The sequence below is a fragment of the Megachile rotundata genome, chromosome 2 (genome assembly GCF_050947335.1).
Source record: "Megachile rotundata isolate GNS110a chromosome 2, iyMegRotu1, whole genome shotgun sequence".
In the NCBI taxonomy this organism is placed as follows: Eukaryota; Metazoa; Arthropoda; class Insecta; order Hymenoptera; family Megachilidae; genus Megachile; species Megachile rotundata.
The window spans coordinates 14,813,599-14,838,472 of NC_134984.1; the positions used below are offsets into that span (position 1 = coordinate 14,813,599).

A 24,874-nucleotide genomic window follows, 5' to 3' on the forward strand; every position below is an offset into this window, starting at 1 on the left:
CGGCGGTGGCCATTCCGCAAAATTTCCGACAGTTTGGCAGTATCGAATCATCGAAATATTACGCGTTTTAGAATTACAATACGGTCGCTTCCGTGATTTTCACTGTTTTGTTTGTGGCATATTTCCTGTACATCACCGGACATTTACCAAATATATTTTGCGCGTATACCCGATAATTAAAGTTCGACAGTGGTAAAATTATTATGTCTGTCAAATAATCGAGTGAAATCAGTAATATTTAAGTGAAATCATATTTCCTTCGACAATTTTAATTTATTTCGTTTTTGTTCGTAATATTTTTACGTGATTGAACATAGAATTTCGTATTTCGCTCGACCTAATAGTCATCAAAACAAAATAAGCTGTATAACTGTATCGACATGCCTATGTACACAATCACAAACAATACGCACAAACGTATGTGTGCTATGTGTCTAAATGTAGGCGAATACTCTTATTGTATGTTCTCTACAAATTGGTTTAAACAAACTTGAAAAAGATAATTACTTCATCCTGTTACATATACGCGCATTATCTTAAAGAACAATGAAATCCTCCGATACGATGCACGCTTTAGATAAGAATGGCGAGTCACTGGCCAGTCAAGTTTTAAATGATGACTTATAAAGAAATGTCTGCAAAATAGAAGTTCATTTGCATAGTATTTACATACTGATATAGCATGTAGTTGATATATTTTATTTACATATGTGCACGTATATTTTGTAAGCAACTGATAATATATTTAATGACATAATTTTAGAATATTTAAATTTGCAAGTTGAATTAAATATAAAAATATTTAGAAGCTGATGTGAAATACAGTTCATATATTTTTTTTACGCGAAGCACATGTATATTTTGTAAAAGCACAAAACTTGATAAATGCATTTAATTTTGATACAAAAAATTAGTAATACTTTAAATGATATATTATCAAACTGTAGAACAGTATACGTGAAGTTTGTTTTAATTTGTAGTGTATTTTTAATAAATGTATACGCGCAAAAAGTAATTAATTATTAAAAAATTATTTATATTTGTTCCAGATGTAAACTTCAAATATTTTGCGGTGCAATTTTTGTGTGCGTATCGTTCCTGATGCGCTCATTACCCCCTTGTATATACGTATTACGGTAAACTGCGAGAGAAACTAATTTCGTGTAAAATGTGTAATCATACGTAAATAACTATTTATCGTCACGTGCGAACAATTTTATCATAGACGACGTGTTGCATTTTCGATTATAGTGTTATGTATAAAGTGACTATAACGTGCATTGTTAATGCGCAAATACTGCAGTGAAATTTCTTTTTTTTTTTATTTAAAAACAGACAATGTTCATGTGAGTTCAAGAACAGTGTGACTATCAATTTTGTACGTTTCGTGTTGAATACCGGTTTTACGACAAAGGTAAGTTTTTTATAATTTCGATTTTTTTTTTTTAAAACAGTGGTACTTTCTTCCCGCGAATAATAATTTTAATATCATTGTCGTTCGATGAATAACCGAATTCAAGAACGTAAAGGGGCTTTTCCAAGAATTGGCTACTTATGAAGAAACCAATGACACGCGTATTGTCATTGCAGTTCAACAGTTTATTTGCTTGATCCGGCCAAATATAGAGTGGGCTTATAGCAATTTTTATGTCAACTGAAGTATTTTTATTATTTTCAAAGATGTGACGAAATGTTAATTTACAAAATGTATATCGTATCACTATATAACAGCAATCATTTTTTGTAGGTAAGAACTCTTCGAAAGTTTCAAGGTTGTTTTTTTTTTGACGAAACTCAAATAACTACTTCCACTGATATTATAAAATAGAAATCCTGTTTTTGATTTTACTACAGCGATGTTGCATATGTACTTGTGTACAATGTACATTCAACATATGTTATTTAATTAATTATTGATTAATTAAACGCGACATTATATATGTATACACTCTTTTCGCTACCTTATTTAGTGGTAGAATAGTGTTATCGGTACTTATATAGCGGTTATTTATCGAACGACGTCTATGCATGTAGACGTATTGTGCAATATTTTAGTTTTCTCAAAATAACAAATAAATGGTTCTTGTTAATTACCTAAGTAAAAAAATATATAAATATTTAATACATACACTCATTGATGCTTTACGATGTATGTAAATTTTTATAAAAAATCCAATTGGTTGAATCATCGGTGATTGTTTTTGATTCGCGTCTTAAAGGTCAAGATTTAAAAAATAGTTACGCTGAAAATTAAAATAAATGAAACACAGGTATTAACAAGGTCGATGTAATAAAACTAAATAAGGATAAAATGCAAAGAGAACGAACATATGCCATATAAAAGGTCGTACGTGTGTGGGAGAACGAGCGGGCGGGAAATAGAGATAGCGGTAGAATAAAAGAGAAAAAGAGATGCAGAGAAGTTGGTGGACATAAAATGTACAACGCGGGTACACTCGATTTAATGTCATTAATATTTAATGTCAAATTTAGAGGTTCCTACACCTTGAAAGTTTATTTGAAAAATATATAAATGTCAACAAATATAAATTATAGAATTATAGCATTATAGAATTTGATAACATGCAGGAATCATAACTATTTATTAAATTTTATCATATGTGAACTACATGCAATTATAAAATAATGTAATTAATAGTTTATTTAAACATACTAACAGTGACAGTAATTACATGTTATTACAATCATTTTTTGTTAATTCTTTATTATTAGATATTATTATATCATTTTTATTATATTAAAGGTCACAAATTTGTATGAATATTTTCATTGAAACTATGAAAATACTATGTGCTAGAATCTATGACTGTCAATTTAGTTTATAGTATATTTAAAGAATAAAGGTTTCATGCGCAAACTGAGTAACATTCTATAATATTGAAAACATAACTGATAAGAAAGCGTTTAAAACAACTGAAAGTACTTAAATATATCATTGATCATATAAATATTAATTTATTGTAACATATTATTTATTACAATCATAGTAAAACCTTAATATTTATAACTGCATAGGATACATTGAAAAATCTTAATGTTATAGTTTAATATTAGTGAGATTTGTCGAATATATCTAATAATCTATATAAATGGATATAAGATGCTTCTTTGAAAACATTTTGCATTATTACTCCACTGGTTTTAATGTTATAAATCTTGAGAGAATAAATGCAACTAAAATTGTTCCTGCAACAAAACAGGCAACAAAAATGTACCATGTTTCTTCATCAAAAACATCGGTAAAAGCTGGAACCTGATTATAAAGAGTATCAATAAGTTTCATATTATAATTTTTACTATTTATGGTTTGGCTAGCCATTTTAGAGATTAACTATCTCGCGTAGTAAAGAACTTAAAAAGATATTCTAAGTGAAAATTATAAGAAAGACAAATCAGTTCTTGCCAAACTTTAGCACATGTAAATGCATATAATTTTTATACTAATAAAATCGGACCAAATATATATTTATCAGGTTACTTTTTACTGTATATTTAGATGCAGAAAACAATTAAAGTTCAATTTTCAATTAACATAAGATTGCTAGTTTCCACTAATCAATTGACAATGTAGGTTTAATTTTCTATGAATTTACAAATAATGGGAAAGAAGAAAATTAGGTTGATGTTTTACATAAATGATAAGTTGATTTAAATATAAATTTTTCTAATGATATTTTATTTTTTAGTTCATACCTGTACTTATATTCATTATTTTTTTTAATATTTCAAAAGTTATTAATATATGTATAAGCTATTAAACTATTACTTATAAAACTAATCCTCTACGTTTGTTTCCTGGTGGTATTTTAAATGGATATTTTTTCTTTCGTTTTGGTGCTTCCACAATTGCTTTGCCAATTTTATCTTCAGTGGTTGATTCAACTGGAGCTAACGGTGTAATATATTTGTTGCAAAGTTGTAAAAGATTTAAAGTTGACAAATTTGCAGCTTTGAATACCACGTTATCACCAGATACTAAAAGATAGAGATACAAAAATGTGATATTGTACTGTTTTTAAAATATTTTTGCAACAATTTAGTCACTTTCAAATTATAATAAAATTATCTATTTTTCTTGAATACATTTAATTTTAGTACTTGTATAAATATTGAAAAGAAAAGTATTATAAATTAAGCAAATCAAGTAATGTAAATTAAATATTTTCAACAAGGGAACATAATACTTACATAATTTAAATGTGATTACGGGATCAGACAAATCCGAAACAATTTGTGGTTTTATATTACAACGTGGATTAGTTGCAACCGTCTTCTTACGAGTAATGTGAAAGAAAAAATCTCTGTAAATATATCATATATATATATATATACCGTATTGTTTACTTTCAAACAAATGTTTTTTAAAGTTAATAATAAGTTATTTTTATTTAATAACATCTTATTATATATTTTCATACTGATTGTCTAGTTATTATTGTTTTTTTGCAATGTTTCAGGCAAAATGGCTCAAATGGAACAACAGCTACCACTTCAAATGCCAGACTTAAGTAGTCTTCGCATAACTACCGCAGTTTCTATGCTCGGTAAAGCATATGGATGTGGACAATGTAGCGGTAAGTCTAATTACTATAACTGCCTAATTGTACTGAAGTATAAAATCAGTTTATTTAATAAACAAACATACGGTTTTATTTAAATTTGATATTACACGTGCTAACGGTAGACTGATATAATTTATAAAGTACTTTATATGTTACACTGGGTGATAATATATTGAACATTAACAATTTTATAAAATAAACCAATTAGAATTGTGTTTTATTTTACTTATTGTACTTTTATGATATTTAAAAAATAATTTTTAACAAACTAGTAATGGAATCTTACAAGAATAATTGTATTTTAAATCTTTACGCATTAATAATCATTATAGCTATTGATTTTTAATGTTTTATAAAAGTGAATAAAAACCTCTTCTCAAGGATTAAAAAAGATAGTTTAATTTATATCACTCGTTCTCAAACTATAAGTTATTACATGTAAGGAATCAACTATACCTTTTCAGTTAATTTATAACGAAAAACTGTAACACCGCTTTATCACAATTTTAAATTAAAACGTTCGAATTTATTTAATTTTAATATTATGCTTATATCACATTAATATACTGACAAATGATTGAAACAAATTTTCTAAAAATATACACGTACTTGTCGTCTGCTACGCTGCTAGTTACTAAAAATTTCATACTACGCATGCGCCGAGTATTGACGTCATCAGATTGTAACGAAACTCGTAAAGGGAATTAATCATTAATTTTTATACAAAATTTATGGTTGAAAAAAAACTTGTAAATAGCAAATTATAGTATATTATTTGTCGCAGATTTTAACTATGAAAGAAATTAAGTTTTAATAGAGTACATATACACATAGCAAACAAATTTTAGCGAACTAACCTTATTTCCAAAGATTTTTCATGAAAGGGATCAAATTGTATGTTGATTGATTTTACTGGTTTTAAGGTTACGATGTTTAGTTGTTTTATAATCGCACTCATTAATCCTAACGATCGCGTACGAGTTCCATTAAAAGGAATCGACATTTCGGAAATCTAACACGCAATCGCGTACCTATACTATCACTAATAGATGTAATTTAAAGGGAATTAATTGCGATTGCAGTGCCACCAACATAAACAAAAATCGTTTATAATTAAATTATATTGTAATTTTAAATAAAGTAAACATTTCGAATACAAGGAAATAAAAATAAAAATTTGTTATTAACATTTCTGTGCAGGATATTATAATTTTCAGTAACCTTGAAACTTTATATTGAACGTGGTACGATCATTGTGTATCTGCCGATATTTTATAATTTTATGATAAATTAGAAATATATTGTTTTAATCGAAATAAAAAATTTAAAATTATTCTTGATAGAAAATGATGGCGCCAAGAATTATCAACTACTATTTTATTAATTGTACGCTGATTGGTCGAGATAAGACCAATTGGAATGAAGTTGAAGGCAGCCATTGCAAAAGGCAATCTCATTCGTAGTGTGTGTTGTGGAGAAGTGTGTTGTGTGGTCAGTGGGTTTTGTGTTAAATTTTTTACTGATTTATTAGTGGTTATCTGGTCTTTTTCATCATCAGCTGCAAAAATGTATCCTGTAGGGCAGCGTGAGTATTTAATTATATTTAGTTTTCGTCATAATATTTCAAAATATTCCAAAATAGGTTCTTCTGTATTTGTCTAAGCAAGAACAGGATTTCGGTTGCTCGATTAGTTCTGAATTTGTTCATCCTTTTATCATTTTACAACAATCAAAACCCATTTGATCGGCATTTGCAATAATAAAATTAAATTTTGATAATAAATTAAATTTAAAGATTCGAGGAAAATTTGAAAAATGACCTCGAATGAACCTCGTTCAACAGGCACAATGTGTCGTCACTTTTGATCCGTCAATACATGGATAACGTACGAGTACCAATGTTAATACCGATGTGTTTTTTTTATTACATATCACATACTTAATATATCGCTTTACCGCGTTAATTATGATTGAAAACCACTACCTACCCACTTTTATTATGAAAATAAGTAATGCTGTAAATAAACATGTTATATCAATGGAAATTGTTACATTTTATCATACTGTTTGTTTAAAAGCAATACACCTTTACAAATTCTCTTTTTTAATATTATTTTTCCATTGACATTTTACATATCAAAGTTTCGAGATACCCCAAATTAATTCTTATGTATGTGATTGCTGCTAATGTTATACCTTAATCGCATTGCTTTATTGAAATAAGATTTCAGTTATATGTATATGTATTAAATAAAATAATATACATAAAATGTACATATATATATTATATTAAATAAAATGTATTATGCCATTATAGATAAATAAATATACCATATTCACATTAAGTTAATATAACGATATACAATATTATAGAAAAGTATAAATTTGATAAGTACCTATAACCTGATTCCCAAAATGTGACAACAAATGTGACAACACAATAATTAACATTTAATTATTGTGTTAAATAAACTAATATAATTTATTATAAATTCTTATTTTTTGTTTTAGAAAGTATTTATTCATTGTATCGATATTTCCAATTTTTTATAGACCTACTGTTGCTCAAAAGTTTGAAATATCCTTTATGTTTTTAGATGAAAATTGTTTTTTCATTTAATTTTATTATGAATATTAAATTCATATGTCAAAATAATATTATCTAAGTCAGTTTCAAGATAAGAATTGAAATTATATCGAAATTATATCAGATAATTTTTTCAAAATGAAGGAGACAAATGTATAGAATGAACTTCTTTCTATAAGTTAAAATTAGCTAAAACTAATGAAGCGTAGTTTCATTGTAATAGAAGAATAATATTTTGTGTAAAAAGTTGGTTTACTTGCAGGAAGATATATTTTTTGAGAGCGTCATGTGCTTTAATTTTTTGAGCAAGAGTATACATATTCTTCCATAATACTATTGAATAATTCTAAATATTTTTAATATTACTATTCCTTTTTTTAATATTTTCAGCTCCCCCACCTGGACCCACAACAAGTTCTTCTGTGGGAGCAGCTGGGTCAACTGGGAGCAGTGTTGTTGCTCCTAGTTCTTTAGGACTCGTTCCTGCACAACAAACACACACTCCTCCTCAACCTCCTGAACTGCCAAGTAAGCTATTCAAATTATTCTGGTATGTATTCTGAATAAATTGCAAAAAATTGAAATAACAAATATGTCTCTTATGACTTCAAAAGAATAATATTATGTACATTTTATCAGATTACATAAGATATTGATTCAAATGAATTAAAAAATGTTCTTATGTACACCTTTATTAGAAATATGATACAGTTATATCATTTCATTCATTGATAAGATGTCTGTCATACTCATTTATTTTAATTTACTGTTATATTTAAATAAAAATTAATTTTTTACAAAAATGTATATTTTGTATAAAACTGTTACAGTGTTTTCGTGTCCTCGGAGACCAAATATAGGACGTGAAGGCAGACCAATTGGTTTAAGAGCTAATCACTTTCAAATTACAATGCCACGTGGTTATGTGCATCATTATGATATTAACATTCAACCAGATAAATGTCCTCGTAAAGTTAATAGGGAAATAATAGAAACAATGGTTCATGCATATAGTAAAATATTCGGAACTCTTAAGCCTGTGTTTGATGGCAGAAATAATTTATATACGAGGGACCCTTTGCCTATCGGTACTGATAAAATAGAATTAGAAGTAAGTACCATAATTAAGAAAACGTATGAATTTCTTTTCTCTTTTTCGTATTTTCTAATAATATATTTTTGTAGGTAACACTGCCTGGTGAGGGTAAAGACAGAGTTTTTAGAGTGGTGATAAAGTGGCTGGCTCAAGTTTCATTATTTGCATTGGAAGAAGCTCTAGAAGGACGTACAAGACAAATTCCATATGATGCTATACTTGCTTTAGATGTTGTAATGAGGCATTTACCATCTATGACATATACTCCTGTAGGTAGATCATTCTTTAGTACACCAGATGGATATTATCATCCATTAGGTGGTGGTAGGGAAGTATGGTTTGGTTTCCATCAATCTGTTAGGCCATCACAGTGGAAAATGATGTTAAATATTGATGGTAAATATGAAATGCATTAAATATATTTTATTAGTTTAGCAATTAATACATGCATACATTATATATTATTTATGTTACAGTCTCTGCAACTGCATTTTACAAAGCCCAACCAGTCATAGAATTTATGTGTGAAGTATTAGATATTCGAGACATAAACGATCAAAGAAAGCCTTTAACAGATTCCCAACGAGTTAAGTTTACCAAAGAAATTAAGGGACTCAAAATTGAAATTACACATTGTGGAACTATGAGACGGAAGTATAGAGTGTGTAACGTTACACGTAAACCTGCCCAAATGCAGTCGTAAGTATAAACAAACCGTTGTATCATTATTATATGTACATGATAATCGAAAATTTTAGATTCCCTTTACAACTAGAAAATGGACAAACAGTTGAGTGCACTGTTGCAAAGTACTTCTTAGATAAATATAAAATGAAGTTACGTTATCCGCATCTTCCATGTCTTCAAGTTGGACAAGAGCATAAACACACATATCTACCCCTTGAGGTTTGTTAAATCAAGTATCTTTTGTATAATTACATCTTAAGTAAAATGTGGAATTTCTCGTAATAAAGTGAGCCAAGGAGTTAATTACTGATTTGAAAAGTAGGGCTTTATTTTTGACATAAAAATAATAAAAGTATTGAGATTCTACAGGGAATCACAGGTATCAGTTTTACATTGGGATAAGGCTTTGATTTTACAATGCTCATGAATTTCAACTTGATTTATTTCATAAGTGCATTATGTTTAATTTAACGAATTTATATGTTAATAGGTTTGTAATATTGTCGCTGGGCAACGTTGTATAAAAAAATTGACTGACATGCAGACATCCACTATGATAAAAGCGACAGCCCGTTCTGCTCCAGATCGTGAACGAGAAATAAATAATTTAGTTAGGAGAGCTGATTTTAATAATGATTCATATGTTCAAGAGTTTGGTCTGGCAATATCGAACAATATGATGGAAGTTAGGGGTCGTGTTTTACCTCCGCCCAAACTACAGTACGGAGGGCGCGTAAGTTCCCTCAGTGGACAGGTGAGAAACTTCCAACTTAATCAGTCAGGTCTAGGCAAATCACACATTTGCAGAGGCTCTTATATTATTTTTGGTAGGAATATGTTTTTGCAGTGCTATTGAACATACCATTATTAGTTACAATTTCATTTTTCTGATTCGAGAAAAACAAATATGTTACATTTTTGGAAGAAAAGCAATTTAGAGTAGTTTAAATTTTCTTTCAGTATTTGTATGTGTAATGAAAATTCTGTAATTTGTTTCAGAAAAAGAATACATTTAATTTTGCTTTTGTGTATTTCAAATATATATAAATAAAAAAGAATCTCTTTTTCGCTAAATAAAAAGTTGTCAAATGAATGCATGGGTTCTAGACCTGGTTGATTTTGGTATGTGGACTGTCAATGTAATGAAAGTATAAATTACTCTATGAAGTCGGTTATACACTAGCTTGATGTCTAGATTTTTGTTTATATTTAATTATATGAAATATGTTGCAGTGTACAAAATGTATTTTAAATGTTTATCAATACAATTTATACTACATTTACAGTCCAATACTATTAGCTACTATCTGGTGCTATCAGTTTCGTTCCATGCAGTATTTTATAAAAAAATAGATTCTTATTTATTTGTTAAATTTGTTATAGTTTTATGAAATTTTGTATGTTATTTTATTATATTTATATAGCTTCTTTATGTAATGAGAATAGAAGAGCAACGATTGCATGGATTGCGTAGCAATACTGATGCATCTACTTTTTTTATTATATACGATCATGAATATGTTTTATGATGATCAATGATATATTTTTGTTTATTCTTTATGTAAAAGACGAAGCAGCAAGCTATGCCTAATCAAGGTGTTTGGGACATGCGTGGCAAGCAATTCTTCACCGGCGTGGAAATCAGAGTTTGGGCAATTGCTTGCTTTGCACCTCAAAGAACAGTGCGTGAGGACGCACTGCGTATGTTTACAACACAGTTACAAAAAATAAGCAACGATGCCGGGATGCCAATCATTGGCCAGCCATGTTTTTGTAAATACGCTACTGGGCCAGATCAAGTAGAGCCCATGTTTAGATATTTAAAGACAACATTCGCGTCATTACAACTTGTTTGTGTTGTGTTACCGGGGAAAACGCCTGTATATGGTAATTATATAAATATTATATTTTAGATGTTATAAAATATTAATAACTGCTACATATGTTATGTATTTGTTTGCAGCTGAAGTCAAAAGAGTAGGAGATACTTTGTTGGGTATGGCGACGCAATGTGTACAGGCAAAAAATGTTAATAAAACATCTCCACAAACGTTATCCAATTTGTGTCTAAAGATTAACGTAAAATTAGGTGGCATTAATAGTATTCTGGTACCAAGTATCAGACCTAAAGTATTTAATGAACCAGTCATATTTTTGGGGGCTGATGTGACACATCCCCCTGCTGGGGATAATAAGAAACCTAGCATAGCTGCAGTAGTTGGTAGCATGGATGCTCATCCATCTCGATACGCAGCTACTGTAAGAGTTCAGCAACACAGACAGGAAATTATTCAAGAACTTAGTTCGATGGTGAGGTAAGTACATTGTCCCAAATTAATTGTATTTTTTATGCTTTATATCAGTATTGAGTTGTGGTACTATATCTTTGTTCCTTTTTAAGGGAACTTCTTATCATGTTTTATAAGAGTACTGGAGGATATAAACCACACAGGATAATACTTTATCGTGATGGTGTCTCAGAAGGCCAGTTCTTACATGTTTTGCAACATGAATTAACTGCCATTCGTGAGGCTTGCATTAAACTTGAAGCTGATTACAAACCTGGAATAACATTTATCGTAGTACAGAAAAGACATCATACCCGCTTATTCTGTGCTGACAAGAAAGAACAAAGTGGAAAAAGTGGGAACATTCCAGCAGGTACAACAGTAGATGTTTGTATAACGCATCCAACTGAATTTGACTTTTACCTGTGTAGTCATCAAGGCATTCAGGTAAGTTAATAATTTGTGATCAAATATCTACTCAGACTTGTTTCGCTTAATATAAATGTGACGTATATTTATTCGCTAGGGCACATCACGGCCATCACATTATCATGTTTTGTGGGACGATAATCATTTTGAAAGTGATGAATTACAATGTCTTACCTATCAATTATGTCATACATATGTGAGATGTACAAGGTCTGTCAGTATACCTGCACCAGCGTATTATGCTCACCTTGTAGCATTCCGAGCCAGATATCATTTGGTAGAAAAGGAACATGATAGGTAAGTTAAATCTGTGATCAATAAAGTCTTAAGTTTAATTTTTGATTATAAGATGCAAGGCTGTGATAAATCTTTACTAAAGGTACCTTAATATGAAGCTGTCATATAATTGTTTATTTGCAAAATCTGTTTGATATTAAATTATGTTTAATATACAAATATAATTTATTAATTTATATTTCAGTGGAGAAGGATCTCATCAGTCTGGTTGCAGCGAAGATAGAACACCAGGTGCAATGGCAAGAGCTATTACAGTTCACGCAGACACAAAACGAGTTATGTACTTCGCATAATTCTTTGAAGTTTTTTTTTACACACAAGCAACTGATACCAGATAATGATAATCATATCTTGCGCACGAATATTTCTAGACTATTTAAATGCTAAACAATCTTCTTGAGTGGTCAATTTTTTTATTTACTTTTATAATCAAATGAATCTGTCCAATATCTAAAACGGGTCGAACAATTTTATATTGAGTTTATTTCCTTTTTTTATATTTTATTTAACACATTGTCGACTAGGTTTTGGACAGATATTCTAAACATTCTAGGAAGTAGGTTTTAAAAGAGGTGCTTTTAGTTAATCATGTTTTAGATTAGATTAAGGCATATGCAGCTTGACTGGTGTGAAATTTCGCGCTAAAAACCACATGAACAAACAGTTTAAGAAAAATATCAGCTGCCGTGCATATTACGCTTATTTTGTTCTTTTCCTTTTTCCTTTTTTATAGAGATTAAATTATCTCTAGCATTTGTATGATACAAAAATATTACATTACAACATAAATTTACGATTGTATAAATCGCTTCTTGCGAAAACTGTTATCTTGTTGTTTATGCATAGTTATCATTTAAATCAGCCAATTTTTGTAGGGGGAAAAAAATTTAGACCTAATGAGTCACGCGATAATAATTGACATGTACTATTGTCACGCTTAAGGCATATTTTACTATTATGCTCATGAGACTACGATTCTCTATGATATCATATTTATCATACTTATCATATTTATTGTAAGTACTAAAAAAATTGGCCACGTCAAGTAATGAATTGTCGATAGGGAGATGCAAATGAGTTAAAAAGGTTCAAGGTCTCTAAGCCAATGGCCAAAGTAAGTTAAGAATCTGTTATAATGAAATCCAAAGTTGTGGCAAGCTGATAAAGCATAGTGTTACGTAATATCTTTAGTGTTGTAAAAAAAACATCGTGCCACATTTGCTGAATGATATCTTCTGTATGACGTGAATTTCAATCAGTCTAAATCTAATGTCATTTTTACGAGGGATCATTTAAAATGCTTCAGCATTTTGTTAACTTGAATGAAAAAGGAATCAAGAATCTTCCACGTGACTAGTGACGATTCAGAATAATTATTGCGTAATTGGAAGATCATTCTTTTAATATTAAGTGGAATAGAATATATTATTATTGTATAAAAGTGTAATATTTTACATCTTAATGGTTTGATAGTAACCAAAAATTCGAAGATATATATTTGTTTTAGTTTCACTGTCATTAACTTTCGTATGATATGTGAAGCAGGAGTCATAGACGCTTACATCAACAAAGTTATGATGCAGCTTCAACTGTATAGTAACTTTATTAGTATCAGAATTTTGAGGCTCGGTTTGTTATAGCTAATACGGTTTCAGACATTCAGGTCTAAACAGTATCTAAAAGGAAAATATTCTCAATGTTTCACCCTTACAGTTGGCTTCATTGAGAATCTAAAAACGTATTAACACTGATGTGCATGAAGAAATACATTCCTTATGTAGTATCAATGTTCATGTTCCGCTTCGCGGTTGGCTGATCAATTACAAAACAGGAGGAAAGTACCGTAAATGAAGTTAAAACGATATCTTTTATTCCTGTTCAATATCGATCAGAGATTTTCATTATTTTTATTATTTTTCTGTATTATCAAGGAATGTAATATTTGCATTTAAGTTCAGATCTTGGTTCTTCCTAACAGGGTACAGTCCGTTGAAAAGCACTGACTTGCAATAAAGTAAAACTGAACGCACAATAAAAAGAATGCGAGAACCAAGATAACTAAACATTCATAATACTGATAAATGTAAAACTATCATGGTCTTCTTTTCATACACTAAAAGAATATTAAAACAGTTTAATTAAATAATGAATATGAATGCTATATAAAGAGTGTACACACCTAAGTAAGAGTAAACGTAACAGAAACAAGGAAGAGCATATTCTCTTGCACATAAAAACCAAGGATAAATAAAGGAAATGCTTTCCATATACATAGAAGAATGTTTCCATGTACATTTACCCTTACTTAATGGAACTCTAAATTGTACATAACATACTATCAATTTGTTTTTAGCTTTCTGATGAAATCGTGTAGAATCCTGGTAATACATTAGCAATACTTTCCTTCTAGATACAGTTTACACTTGAAAATTTTAAACGGTATTGTCCATATCGATGAAGGTAAACGATTACCTTAATTTAATGTTTAAAACATAAAGCGTTATCTCCTTGGGTAATAAAAATTATATTGAATTTATATGGCATTAGATCTGGGCTGATGATGAAGCCCCATCAATGCAAAAAATGACTCGGATAAGGTTAGAGTAAGGATTATTCAGTAATTGTAGAATAGATTAGAACTATAATATGAAATTATTAGGATAAGTTTTGTTTTATTTGTTGTGTAACGCAAATTTTAAGGTCCTTCAATCTTTCTTCTTTTAATGTAACGAATTCTTCATTCACAATTCGTCCGAGTGGTGGTGTGTATTTCAAATGAAATGATCTTAATCGGCACAGTAACATTACTAAGAGCCCAGCAAGCAACTACAATGAAGAAGCAATAGATAGGATAATGAAATGTATAAATATGTATTGAATGTCGTGCGCCATAAGTCGTTTATTGCATACCGTTAGAATCATTAATACGTCGATAATGTTTTTAACGATGTTCACCGTCTTTGAACATAGGTTGTAATTATTTTGTTATTTGATTTATAAAGCAGTATTAAAAATAGCTAAACATCGATATCGTTGCATGATTCAAATGAAAACCAAACTTATAAACTCTTGTATAGATCTAACCAGAGTATCTTAATGATGTTTTGTAAGATATATTTCTTTTTACACTTGAAAATCAATTCAAAAAGGCATTTTAACTGACGCTTACTTGTAATATAAAATGCAGGCTGGCGTCTAGAGTTTATAGAAAATGATGTATTAATGATTCTAGCTTGCAAGTGATAAATATTAATTTTATCCGGGAAACTATGGAAAAGGACCTTAATCTATCAATAATATTTATTCTAGTTATAAAATTTAAGCCTTTAATGTAGGATATCGCTTACGGTTACAACAATTAATACCTAGTTTCTGACTTTGTGAGAGAACAAAAAATTAGGTAATTTGTTAAACATGATTTCGACATCCGTAAAGGTCGAAAGCATCATTTTGAAACGTTCGTTAAGATAGTTTCTGTAATTGAATCAATTACAAATGATCGAAGGCAGCGGATAAATGAATGCAAATTAGTGATGATGAAAGGTATAGTTAAAGTAAGAAAGAAAACTGAGGAGTCTTGATCAGTGAGGAGATACAACAAAAAAAAAAATGAAGAATTTATTATTCGTGTTGTTAAGGGTGTAATGGAACCAAAATGACGAACGCAAGAAGTTTAGATGTGAAGATTACGGATCAATTTTTGAATCGTAATGAGGCCATACAGATCTATTAGATTTTAAGTGAATCTAAACTGCAAACAACTGCAGTGTACATATAATCGGTGTACAAGTAAATACCAAGTAAATGAAAGGAAAAAGGACATGAAACAGTGAAAATATCAAATGAAGTGAATATTTAATACAATTTGAATAATCAGCATGTGAGCTGTATAAAAATCATTTACTTTAAAGATTTATATTCCTCATTGAGTATACAAGTGGTTAAACATTATTAGTTCTGGCGCTTCCACAAATGGAACATTTACTGCCATTATGGTTTGTTATTCTTCTTTGGACCTGTGCTATAGTTTAACAATTTAGTCTTTTGTATTTTTGTTCACATGTTTTATCTCTTTTGCAGGCATAATATTGTGTTTCAAATCCTTCAAACTGGATTGCGATGGTGCTTCATGTTTGATAGAAGTTTGGACGATGAGCTGACCAGTGTTATGCATGGCACGCAGGTGTTGATTTTAAGATGTTAAGGTTATTATGGACTTCAAACTTCACAAATGGAACCACCCTGCAATCCTGTTTATTGTGAATTGTAAGAATTTCTCTGGATTCCTGTTATTTGTGGAATGCAATTGTATTTGTTAATCTTTAATCGCATCCAGACAAAATTTAAAGAGTATATGGAAATTTGTAGGTCCAGAGTTAGTTACTTTCTCATTTATAATTTGGTTTTTTATTCATAGAAAACAGTTTACAATACCACCATATTATACACATGTAAATAATAGGGTGGTAATAAATTTTCATTTGAAATATCTTTAAGTCCTAAACTGAATATCAGGTACTTTGTAAGAAAGCATTGTTTCGTGCAGGTTTGCGAACGCTATACTTGGTATTTACTTGTGGCCGATCGAAAACTAGCCTCCATTTGTAAATATTACCTCAATAACTCGTTCATAAATCATTTTACCATTTAGTGATGGACGGTCGGCGGGCAATAGATGGAATGCTTTTTGAACAAACTTTTGTCATTTTTATTTCGACAGGATGATAGTGAAGATTAATTTGTACGTTGTTTGTTTTTTAATCCGGTGCAAAAATCTAGATGATTGAGTTTCTTTTTTGGATCGAACAACGCATAATAAAACTTGTACCTAGTATATGTTCGAAAGAGAAATAAGTTAATTAAACACAAGTTAAAAAAAAAACGGTAATTAAAAGTCTCGCGAGAAACGGGTTTTACTTAGTGTGTAATAAAGAAAAGTAACCGAATCTATTGATAAAATAAAAAGAACGTAGAAGAGTTTACTTCCTACCACGAGCCCAGACGTTTTAAAAAGTAAGACAAATAATCTATATTTATATATTAAAAAAAAAAGAGTAAAGTTACGTGTGTGGAACACGTGTGAATTATACATTTCCAAGAATAAGGTGACGAAATAAAAATATCCTTGTATTTCGATGAGCTTTACAAGTTAAATCGTGAAATCAATTGTACTTCGCAAGCGATAGATTTTCCGATAATTGATAAGCTGTCTTTGCCTGTAAAGAAAAAAGAAAAGGAGAAAGAAAAATACGTTGTCTATTATTCCCAAGAAATCATAGTTCGTCAGTGTTTTTAAGTGGCGTTCATCGATAGATTTTAGCGTAACAATTGAATGAATCGATTTCGATAAACGACTAATTAATTATTGAAGCGATTAAATGTCTATTAAATTATTTCACAGTATTAAGATTTATCAATCGATTCCATTGTAACACCATCTCTGCACAAAATTTAATGTAGGGAAGTGGCGATCCTCTTTTTCATCTTTTTTCTTTTTCCTTAGCGTTTGTTAAGCGACTCGTAAAGCGCCACCAAAGACCTTGACGTTGCGATATTATGATTTTCGGAATGTTCTAACTTAGGGTTAAGGAGATAAAAAAAAAGCTAACGCGTTGAATCTTAGCACGATAACGTTGAATGTTAAAACGGATCCTGGTCGATTTCTAGGAAAGGCAAATAAACTACAAACGACAAAACATGATTTTTACATAAATTAAACGAATAAGCTTGAATAGTTTCGTACAGCGAACGTAAATGTTACAATATTTTTACAAGTGTTTGCATTTTGCTTTTCCTACGAGATTTCAACCGGCGAACCCGTTCTATTTCTTTCTTTTTTCGAAACAATTCGTAAAAGCGTCAAGAATTCTTCTTACATAGTTGTATATAAGTTTCATTCGAAGCACTAAACAAACAAATAAAAAAATGTGTATGAAAAGCGCTTAAGAAAAAAGAAAAAAAAGAATAGATGTCAAAAATGTCAGCTTTAAGAATGTCGAGAACTTCTCGAAAAGACGATGGCGTTCCCAAGGAATCATATTAATATTCAAGCTTCATGGTATAAACAAAAAAAAAATAACATGATAGTATATCGTAGCTAGTAGGATTTGTCTAGTTAATTTCCGTTTCTAAATGCGATTGTGTCCGTACCTACCAATGAATACCGCAGGAATAAGCATGCTTGAAAATATTAAGGGGACATTGATTAACGATGATCATTAATGATGATAATAATTAGCCAAGTGTAAAGGTAACGTTTTTTTATAGGCTAAGATAATTACGTGTAATTTTCTTGTCGAGCGTGGCATCTGATTTCTTGTTTACACGCGCTTCTTCGTCAGTGATCTCAGAAGGATGTTTGAACACTTTCTTGTATTTGTGTTGCTGTATATTAACGTGCGAGCTCTCTTTAAAAAAAAAACCCTTTATGTATCAGCGAGCTCGAGCACCTTAATTATCGTAAGGAAAGGTTTATGCAAGTTCGAAAGACGAAAGACACATTGTAAATTGCAACTAAATATGTATGCCGTTTGTAGGATATCGGACGACCTTTTCATTGTAAAATTTATGTCTTGTAAGATTTTTAGAATGCGTATTTCTTCCAAAGGAATTAAACGCTGATTTTCTATGAAACGAGGCATTGGAAAAAGTTGCGCACGAATTGGTTACGGCAGAATTTTCAAGTTTTCAAATTTTATTGAAGACTTTTAAGTATTTGTCGCTTTCAAAATTTTTAGCTTTGAGAATTTGTCATTTTTTAAATTTGTATAGCTGAAAATTTGGGTATTTGTAAATTGGAAAGTTTGTAATTTTTAAAATTTTTGAACTATCTATGATATCGGACGTATAAAGACGTATATGTGTACGTATTTTTAAAGCGTTATTTCGTCGCAACTTCTTTCAACACATTTTAACCAAAAATAATTGAATCGCTTTAATTAGAAACGAATATATAATTAAACAAATTCTTCCGTTAAATCCTTAAGACTCTTTTTAACTTTATTTTAAAAAATTAGCAAAAATTCTTGTAATGATCGAAACAGGAAAATTTGAAAGTGTAAATTTGTTTTAATCAAGTCAATGAAAGTTTTATATAAAAGATGTTAAATTGTGCAAGAAAATATCAAAATTAAAAGACTGCCGAACGAAGAGACTATGATAAATGAATAGTGCAAATAATTGAAACGAATAGTGCAAAAGTAACGATGCTTTAATTGACGAATAACAGGAAGGATTTATTTTCAATAAATTCGAAGATTTTGAAAAAATCGAATTATATTTTGTAAACATATCGCTATGTTGAAATTCTTACCATGTTGCATGTGTATTGTTTTATTTCCATGCTTTTTATATAAAACAATGCGAAAGGAAAAATATTGGAATGCTACTGTACCTGTTGAATTTTTAAAGAACATACATTCAAGAAAAATAATTCGGTATTAATATTTTGCACGACCGCCAATGAAATCTAATTATTATTTTATTACATTTATTTTCTAATTATTTTAATTAATATCATTTTATTTATAAGCGATACATTGTCAGAAAAGTTTCTAAACCTTTTAAAATTTATTTAACATTGCATGATTGCAATATAGAACAAATAGTGATAATATTTATTGTACCATCCGTACATTATTTTTCAGATACATTGTAGAAATAAATAATATTTTCGTCTAGAAATATTTGTCGTTGAAACAAAAAATTATATTAATTTCTTAATTAAATAACTGAAACACGATCTTTTTATCATGTACGAATATTTATTTCCATTCTGTTTCTTTTCATTAACAAATTAGCGTAAATTGTGTTCATTCGTTGCAATAATGAATCAGAGTAAATATGATAGTCAAATTAACAAAAGAATAATTAAGATTGTGTATACACTTTGCTTTTATTATTTATGAGATTTTGTATAAAAACAATGTTAAGTAAATTAGAAGTACGGAAACTTTCTTAACCGACTGTATCTATATTTATTTTAAAAGAATAATTTTTTAAGTACAATTCTTCGTTAATATAATTTTTGTCAGCGTTTAAATCTATCAAACAATTTATTACAAGATCTAAATCTTCTCGCAGAACGACAATTTATGTCTCAGAAATTATTTACAAATGCAAATTGAACTAAAAATGCAAATGTCGTCCGTTAACTATTCTGTTTCGATTCGATTCGAAATTCGCCGCACGAAAGAGAAACGAAAGAACGATTGTATAAATCTTCCTTATATCTACAAGTGCCTGGCGCTTTGCCTGCGCGTGTTTGACGTGGCAAATCTAATAAGTTTCAATTTATTAAATACGAGTAAAAAATTTTCTAAATTACACTAAAAAAAAAGCGTGAGAGAGAAACGCGCGAAAGAGAACACCGTAAAAATAAAAAAAAAAAAAATAAATAAAAGAGAGTGAGAGCGAGAGAGCGAGGATGATATGCGAAGTATCGAATGTATATGAATACAACAGAAACAAAAAAATGATGAAAACTAGTAAAAAAATTCGTAATATCGAGGTGACCATTTTCTGGATTTCGTAGTCGAGACATCCAGCCTTCGTGTACAATAAAATTTACACCTTGCACAATACAACTATTGAGTATTTGAATTTCTAGGGATTCTTAAATTTCAGGCCCCACCTTTTTCATTAAAGTTTTCTTTCAAAGAAAAACTTAGGCTGCGGGATGAAGGTCATCTCAAGGTCGTATCTTCCGTGTGGCCCTTGTTTTTCTTCTTTTAAGAGAATTATATATTTTTTAGATTATCGATAGATGTCTAATAATAAATAATTTATAATTCACTCTGGTGATTTTTCTTTATTTTCCGGTAGAATTAGTTTTTACCAATTTTTACGGCTTCGACACGTTCGATCTGGATATTTACAAAATTCGAAAGATGCAAGATGAATAAATGAAAGTGTCTAAAATTGAAAATCTCTGAACATGACAATTCAATTCCTAAATCTCTGTATTTTGAGAATTTGTGATTTGTTAAATTTCGAAGATTGAAATTTGAATTGTGTCATTTTACAACTTTCTGAATTTCATGTGTATTAATTTAATCGAACGTGTTAACGATCAATTGAAGATTGGAAAATGAAGTAAAATACTCGATGCTTTTCAAATGTTTATTGAATGAAAATGTTGTCGCTGCAGTCACAAAGGACAAGAACGCCTTATGTATAATCAAAATTAATCGCGAGAAAAGAATAGAAGATTGTCCTGTACGATGGGGGATGGTCACCTTTATGGATGTATTAGGATAATAAACGAAGGGCTCATCGTGAAAATTGTGTCGAGTTGCGACTGATAATAATAAAGCGCTTATACTTAGGTGAATAGATATTTGTTAAGGGACATGTTGCTAGTTTACCATCGGTTGCACACTGAAAGTATATTCTTAATTATGTACATCTGTAAAAGTTTCACCAAAATTCCGGGAAAAAATGCTACTTATTGATTGTAAGAGAAACAAATATATCTACATTTATATCTCTGTGTATCCCACCCCTACACGAACGCATACACATTACACAATTTCTCTGGTAAATTACTTTCTTGATCCTTCTCGAAATTTTTCTATTGTTTCGTTTACTTTCGTGAAGTCTTACAGTTTTATGTTTCTTATTAAATATTCTGTTAAAGTGTTTTTCGTAGATTCTACGAAGAGGATTTTTTTTTAATGTAATTTTGATGTTATTTTACTGTGGGCATTGTGTACAAAAGTGGAGTTGGTCGAAGGAACAGATACAGATTATTAGTGAATAAGACGTAAGAGGAAGAGTAGAATTTTTTAAGTGAACAAGTACAAGATTAAAGAAAAGAGTAATTAATGAATTGTGCATTACTATGTTATTTTGTGACCTTGACACGCGTTGAGCAATAACATTCAATTTTAAACACTTATATTTTATTATATAATTGAATAATTTATATCTGTACATAATCGCAGAAGGTATTATAATACGACGGAACAAGAATGCATGGTACAGCATTGCAAAGTGTACTGTATGTACTTAAATACGTTGTTTCAATTTGTAAAATATCCAGTACATTTTAAAAGTGAGTGTTGTCTTTACTAGCAGTTTCTACACCATTTTTCATGTAACACGCATGTACTATTATGGATAACGAAATACATTAATTTAATAAAATAATGAAGGAAAGTAAATAAACATTGTTTGATGTTGCACATAAAACAATGATCCATGTAAGTTATGGCTTTTCTCAATAAAATTATTCAGAAATTTTAAACACCTATAACAGTTTGTTATTTTTTAGATGCCAATTATAACTCACACAATTCCATTGTCATAAACAATGTAATACAATTAAAATTAATAGTATTGTTTACGTATGTGACAAAATAATAGTTACAATGTGTACGTTACGTTTCAGAGGTGTGACTCCAGGAACTATATTAAAAAAAAAGTTAACGTTTTTTATAATTGAACTTTACATTTAAGGTTACACTTATAACAAATATACTTGGACGATTTAACACATAAATACTAAGAATTTGTTGTGAAATAATTTATTAAAAAGTTCATATAGTAATTGACTTAAAAAGTTGGAAGAATTTTGAAACTTGCATTCGTACACGTATGTTGAAATTCATATTTCCGCGCGCTAATTCAAAATGGCGCCGCCTCACGGTCAAGCACGAAACTATCAAAATACGAAATTGCGCTTTTCGGTAAAATAAAGCATTATTACGCTTTTCTGACACTTGTAAAACTTGAGAAATTAGTCATGCTACGCTGTCGACCAAGTTTTGTAAAAGATGATACTTGTGAGAACGGTTTTTGACGACTCGAAAGAAAATTTGTTGCCATCATGTCATTCCCTGTATCATCGACAAGGTACAGCATAGCGTGCGAATTGTTCTGAACACATAATCCGTATTTTCGGACCATCGGAATATATTACATACAAAATAAAATCAGTATTAATGAATATACAATAAATATAAAGCGTATTAATCAATAAAATCAGTGTTAATTGAATTTTAAAAAAAATCGAACAAGTGGCGCCATCTCTTCAACGAACAGGGTGAACTACACACTTTTGAAACACGCTGCTAATTAGTTCCCATTTTCGCCATCAGATGGCAGTATATTAAACGGAAATTGCCTAATAATTGTTTAATATTGATAATGTTTCGGTAAAGTCAAAACAATTCGAAGTAAATTCCACTCAGATATAATTCGATTCATATTATAGTTAATTAAGTTAATAAAATCGACTATATTAATTGAGTTGAACCGGAAAAGACACACGTGGCGCCGTCTAGCGGTAGATATGGGAACTAATTAACAGCGTGTTTCAAAAGTGTGTAGTTCACCCTGTTTGTTGAAGAGATGGCGCCACAGTTTCAATTTTAAAAAACCAAATAATTACTGATTTTATTGCCTTAATTGACTGTAATAATCATCAAATTACATCGCAGTGCAATACTAATTAACGACACAATGTTTTGACTTCATCAAACCTTTACAAATTTAGTTTTTTTTTTTCAGAAAACCGTCATGCTCCAAGTCACGTTAAAATTTTGCACATACGCTCTTTTTTAAGAAAGGAAACATTTGTGAAAGCAGTTTTAGGCGATTCGAAAGAAAGTTCTGTACCATTTTCATATGAATCCCTATTTTATCGACGATATTCTGAAAATTATATTACGTATAATAAACGTATGTGTATGTATATGTCACTAACCGTTCTCACAGATATTTCCTTTAAAAAAAAAAAGAGCACGTTTACAAAAGTTAGTCCGAATCGAGACATGACGGTATTCCAAAGTTTCCCCAAATGATCGCCAAAAATCCTTCTCGGAAACATCCCTTTTATACAAGACAAAATTATCTACAAAAATTTCAGCTAAACTGAATTTGATTATTTTTCTGAAATTTCGCCAAACTTCACTCTATCTATATGTGTCGCCTGTCACGTACACAATATTTTACCGAAATTTATCTCCATGTCAAACATTATCGCACGTATTTTCGAGAAAGAAAATACGGACCTGTCTGAGAAGGCGGAAAATATAGTGTCGTTTTCTTGAATATTTGACTGGAAAAAGTAGCTTCAACAATCTTCACTGAATTATTATGAAAAAGTATCTGAAAATGGAACAAATATGATCATAGAAATTGTAATAACTTTTACGATAATTTTTCATATAGATTATTCTCAGAATGTCTAAGTCAATGTTTCAAGAAAATAAGTACATAAATAACTGGAGATAGCAAATACATTTCAGATGAAGGGGTGCTTTTCGTTCATGTACAGGGTGTTCCAAAAAAGGTTGCAAAACTTAAAAATTAAAAATGAAAAATTTTCTGATGTATCACAAATTAAAAATTCTTTTATTATTTTAAGATATAAATATTTTTATATTTGCTAGTGGACAATACTAAACTTGCAAATTTTTTTGGTTTAGTATTTATTCCAATGATGGTCCAACAACTTTATATTAAGAACTTTGATATTTATACAACCATTTTTTTAAAATATTGAGCTTCAAATTGATATATCATAAAAGTTATTTCTTACTTTTATGTCATGAAATAATATTACACTTTCTGCGTTTCAAGATTGTTTGATCTACTATATCCCATCATATACAATGATGACTTTAATTTTAAAAAACAATATTTTACGTGCATCAACTTGTTATAGACAATTAAAAAAAAATATCATTAGTGCTATCGACATGCTAGTACTAATCTATTCTAATAATTAAAAGCTTCTAAGTAATAAATGACTCATCGAAAAATTATCTTCCTATAACCGTAGTACGTACCTGTAACGTAGATCGATAATTCAGGACGTAGAAAATTTTCGTATTCTGGTCTCCTTGGAATGGATAGCAGTTAAAGATCGAAATTCTACTTCGTTTGCGAAAGTTTGGACTTT

General features: G+C 29.7%; 3 protein-coding genes across 5 annotated transcripts; 1 reads left to right on the forward strand and 2 right to left on the reverse strand.

The window, feature by feature from the left end:
• Positions 1-313: 313 nt before the first annotated feature.
• Positions 314-21,796, forward strand: AGO1 (protein argonaute-1). 3 transcript variants are annotated; one of them, XM_076542191.1, is made up of 14 exons: positions 314-459; positions 1,050-1,414; positions 4,479-4,595; positions 7,561-7,698; positions 8,001-8,281; positions 8,356-8,662; positions 8,743-8,965; positions 9,025-9,172; positions 9,444-9,707; positions 10,522-10,840; positions 10,917-11,268; positions 11,355-11,688; positions 11,768-11,967; positions 12,152-21,796. In XM_076542191.1, exons 3-14 carry the CDS (start codon positions 4,484-4,486, stop codon positions 12,258-12,260), a joined length of 2,787 nt encoding a protein of 928 aa, XP_076398306.1. In that variant the 5' UTR covers positions 314-459; positions 1,050-1,414; positions 4,479-4,483; the 3' UTR covers positions 12,261-21,796. The 3 variants fall into 3 exon arrangements, with proteins under 3 accessions (XP_076398306.1, XP_076398305.1, XP_012135451.1); XM_076542190.1 differs by lacking the exons at positions 314-459; positions 1,050-1,414; positions 4,479-4,595 and adding an exon at positions 5,933-6,168 and having other exon boundaries at positions 9,444-9,686; XM_012280061.2 differs by lacking the exons at positions 314-459; positions 1,050-1,414; positions 4,479-4,595 and adding an exon at positions 5,937-6,168.
• LOC143266658 (uncharacterized) lies at positions 2,952-3,523 on the reverse strand. The gene has a single exon (XM_076542194.1). It carries the CDS (start codon positions 3,338-3,340, stop codon positions 3,149-3,151), a length of 192 nt encoding a protein of 63 aa, XP_076398309.1. The 5' UTR covers positions 3,341-3,523; the 3' UTR covers positions 2,952-3,148.
• Positions 3,677-5,660, reverse strand: mRpL53 (mitochondrial ribosomal protein L53). The gene is made up of 3 exons (XM_012280062.2): positions 5,441-5,660; positions 4,210-4,322; positions 3,677-3,996 (listed from the first exon to the last, which is right to left on the reverse strand). Exons 1-3 carry the CDS (start codon positions 5,584-5,586, stop codon positions 3,788-3,790), a joined length of 468 nt encoding a protein of 155 aa, XP_012135452.1. The 5' UTR covers positions 5,587-5,660; the 3' UTR covers positions 3,677-3,787.
• Positions 21,797-24,874: the final 3,078 nt, after the last annotated feature.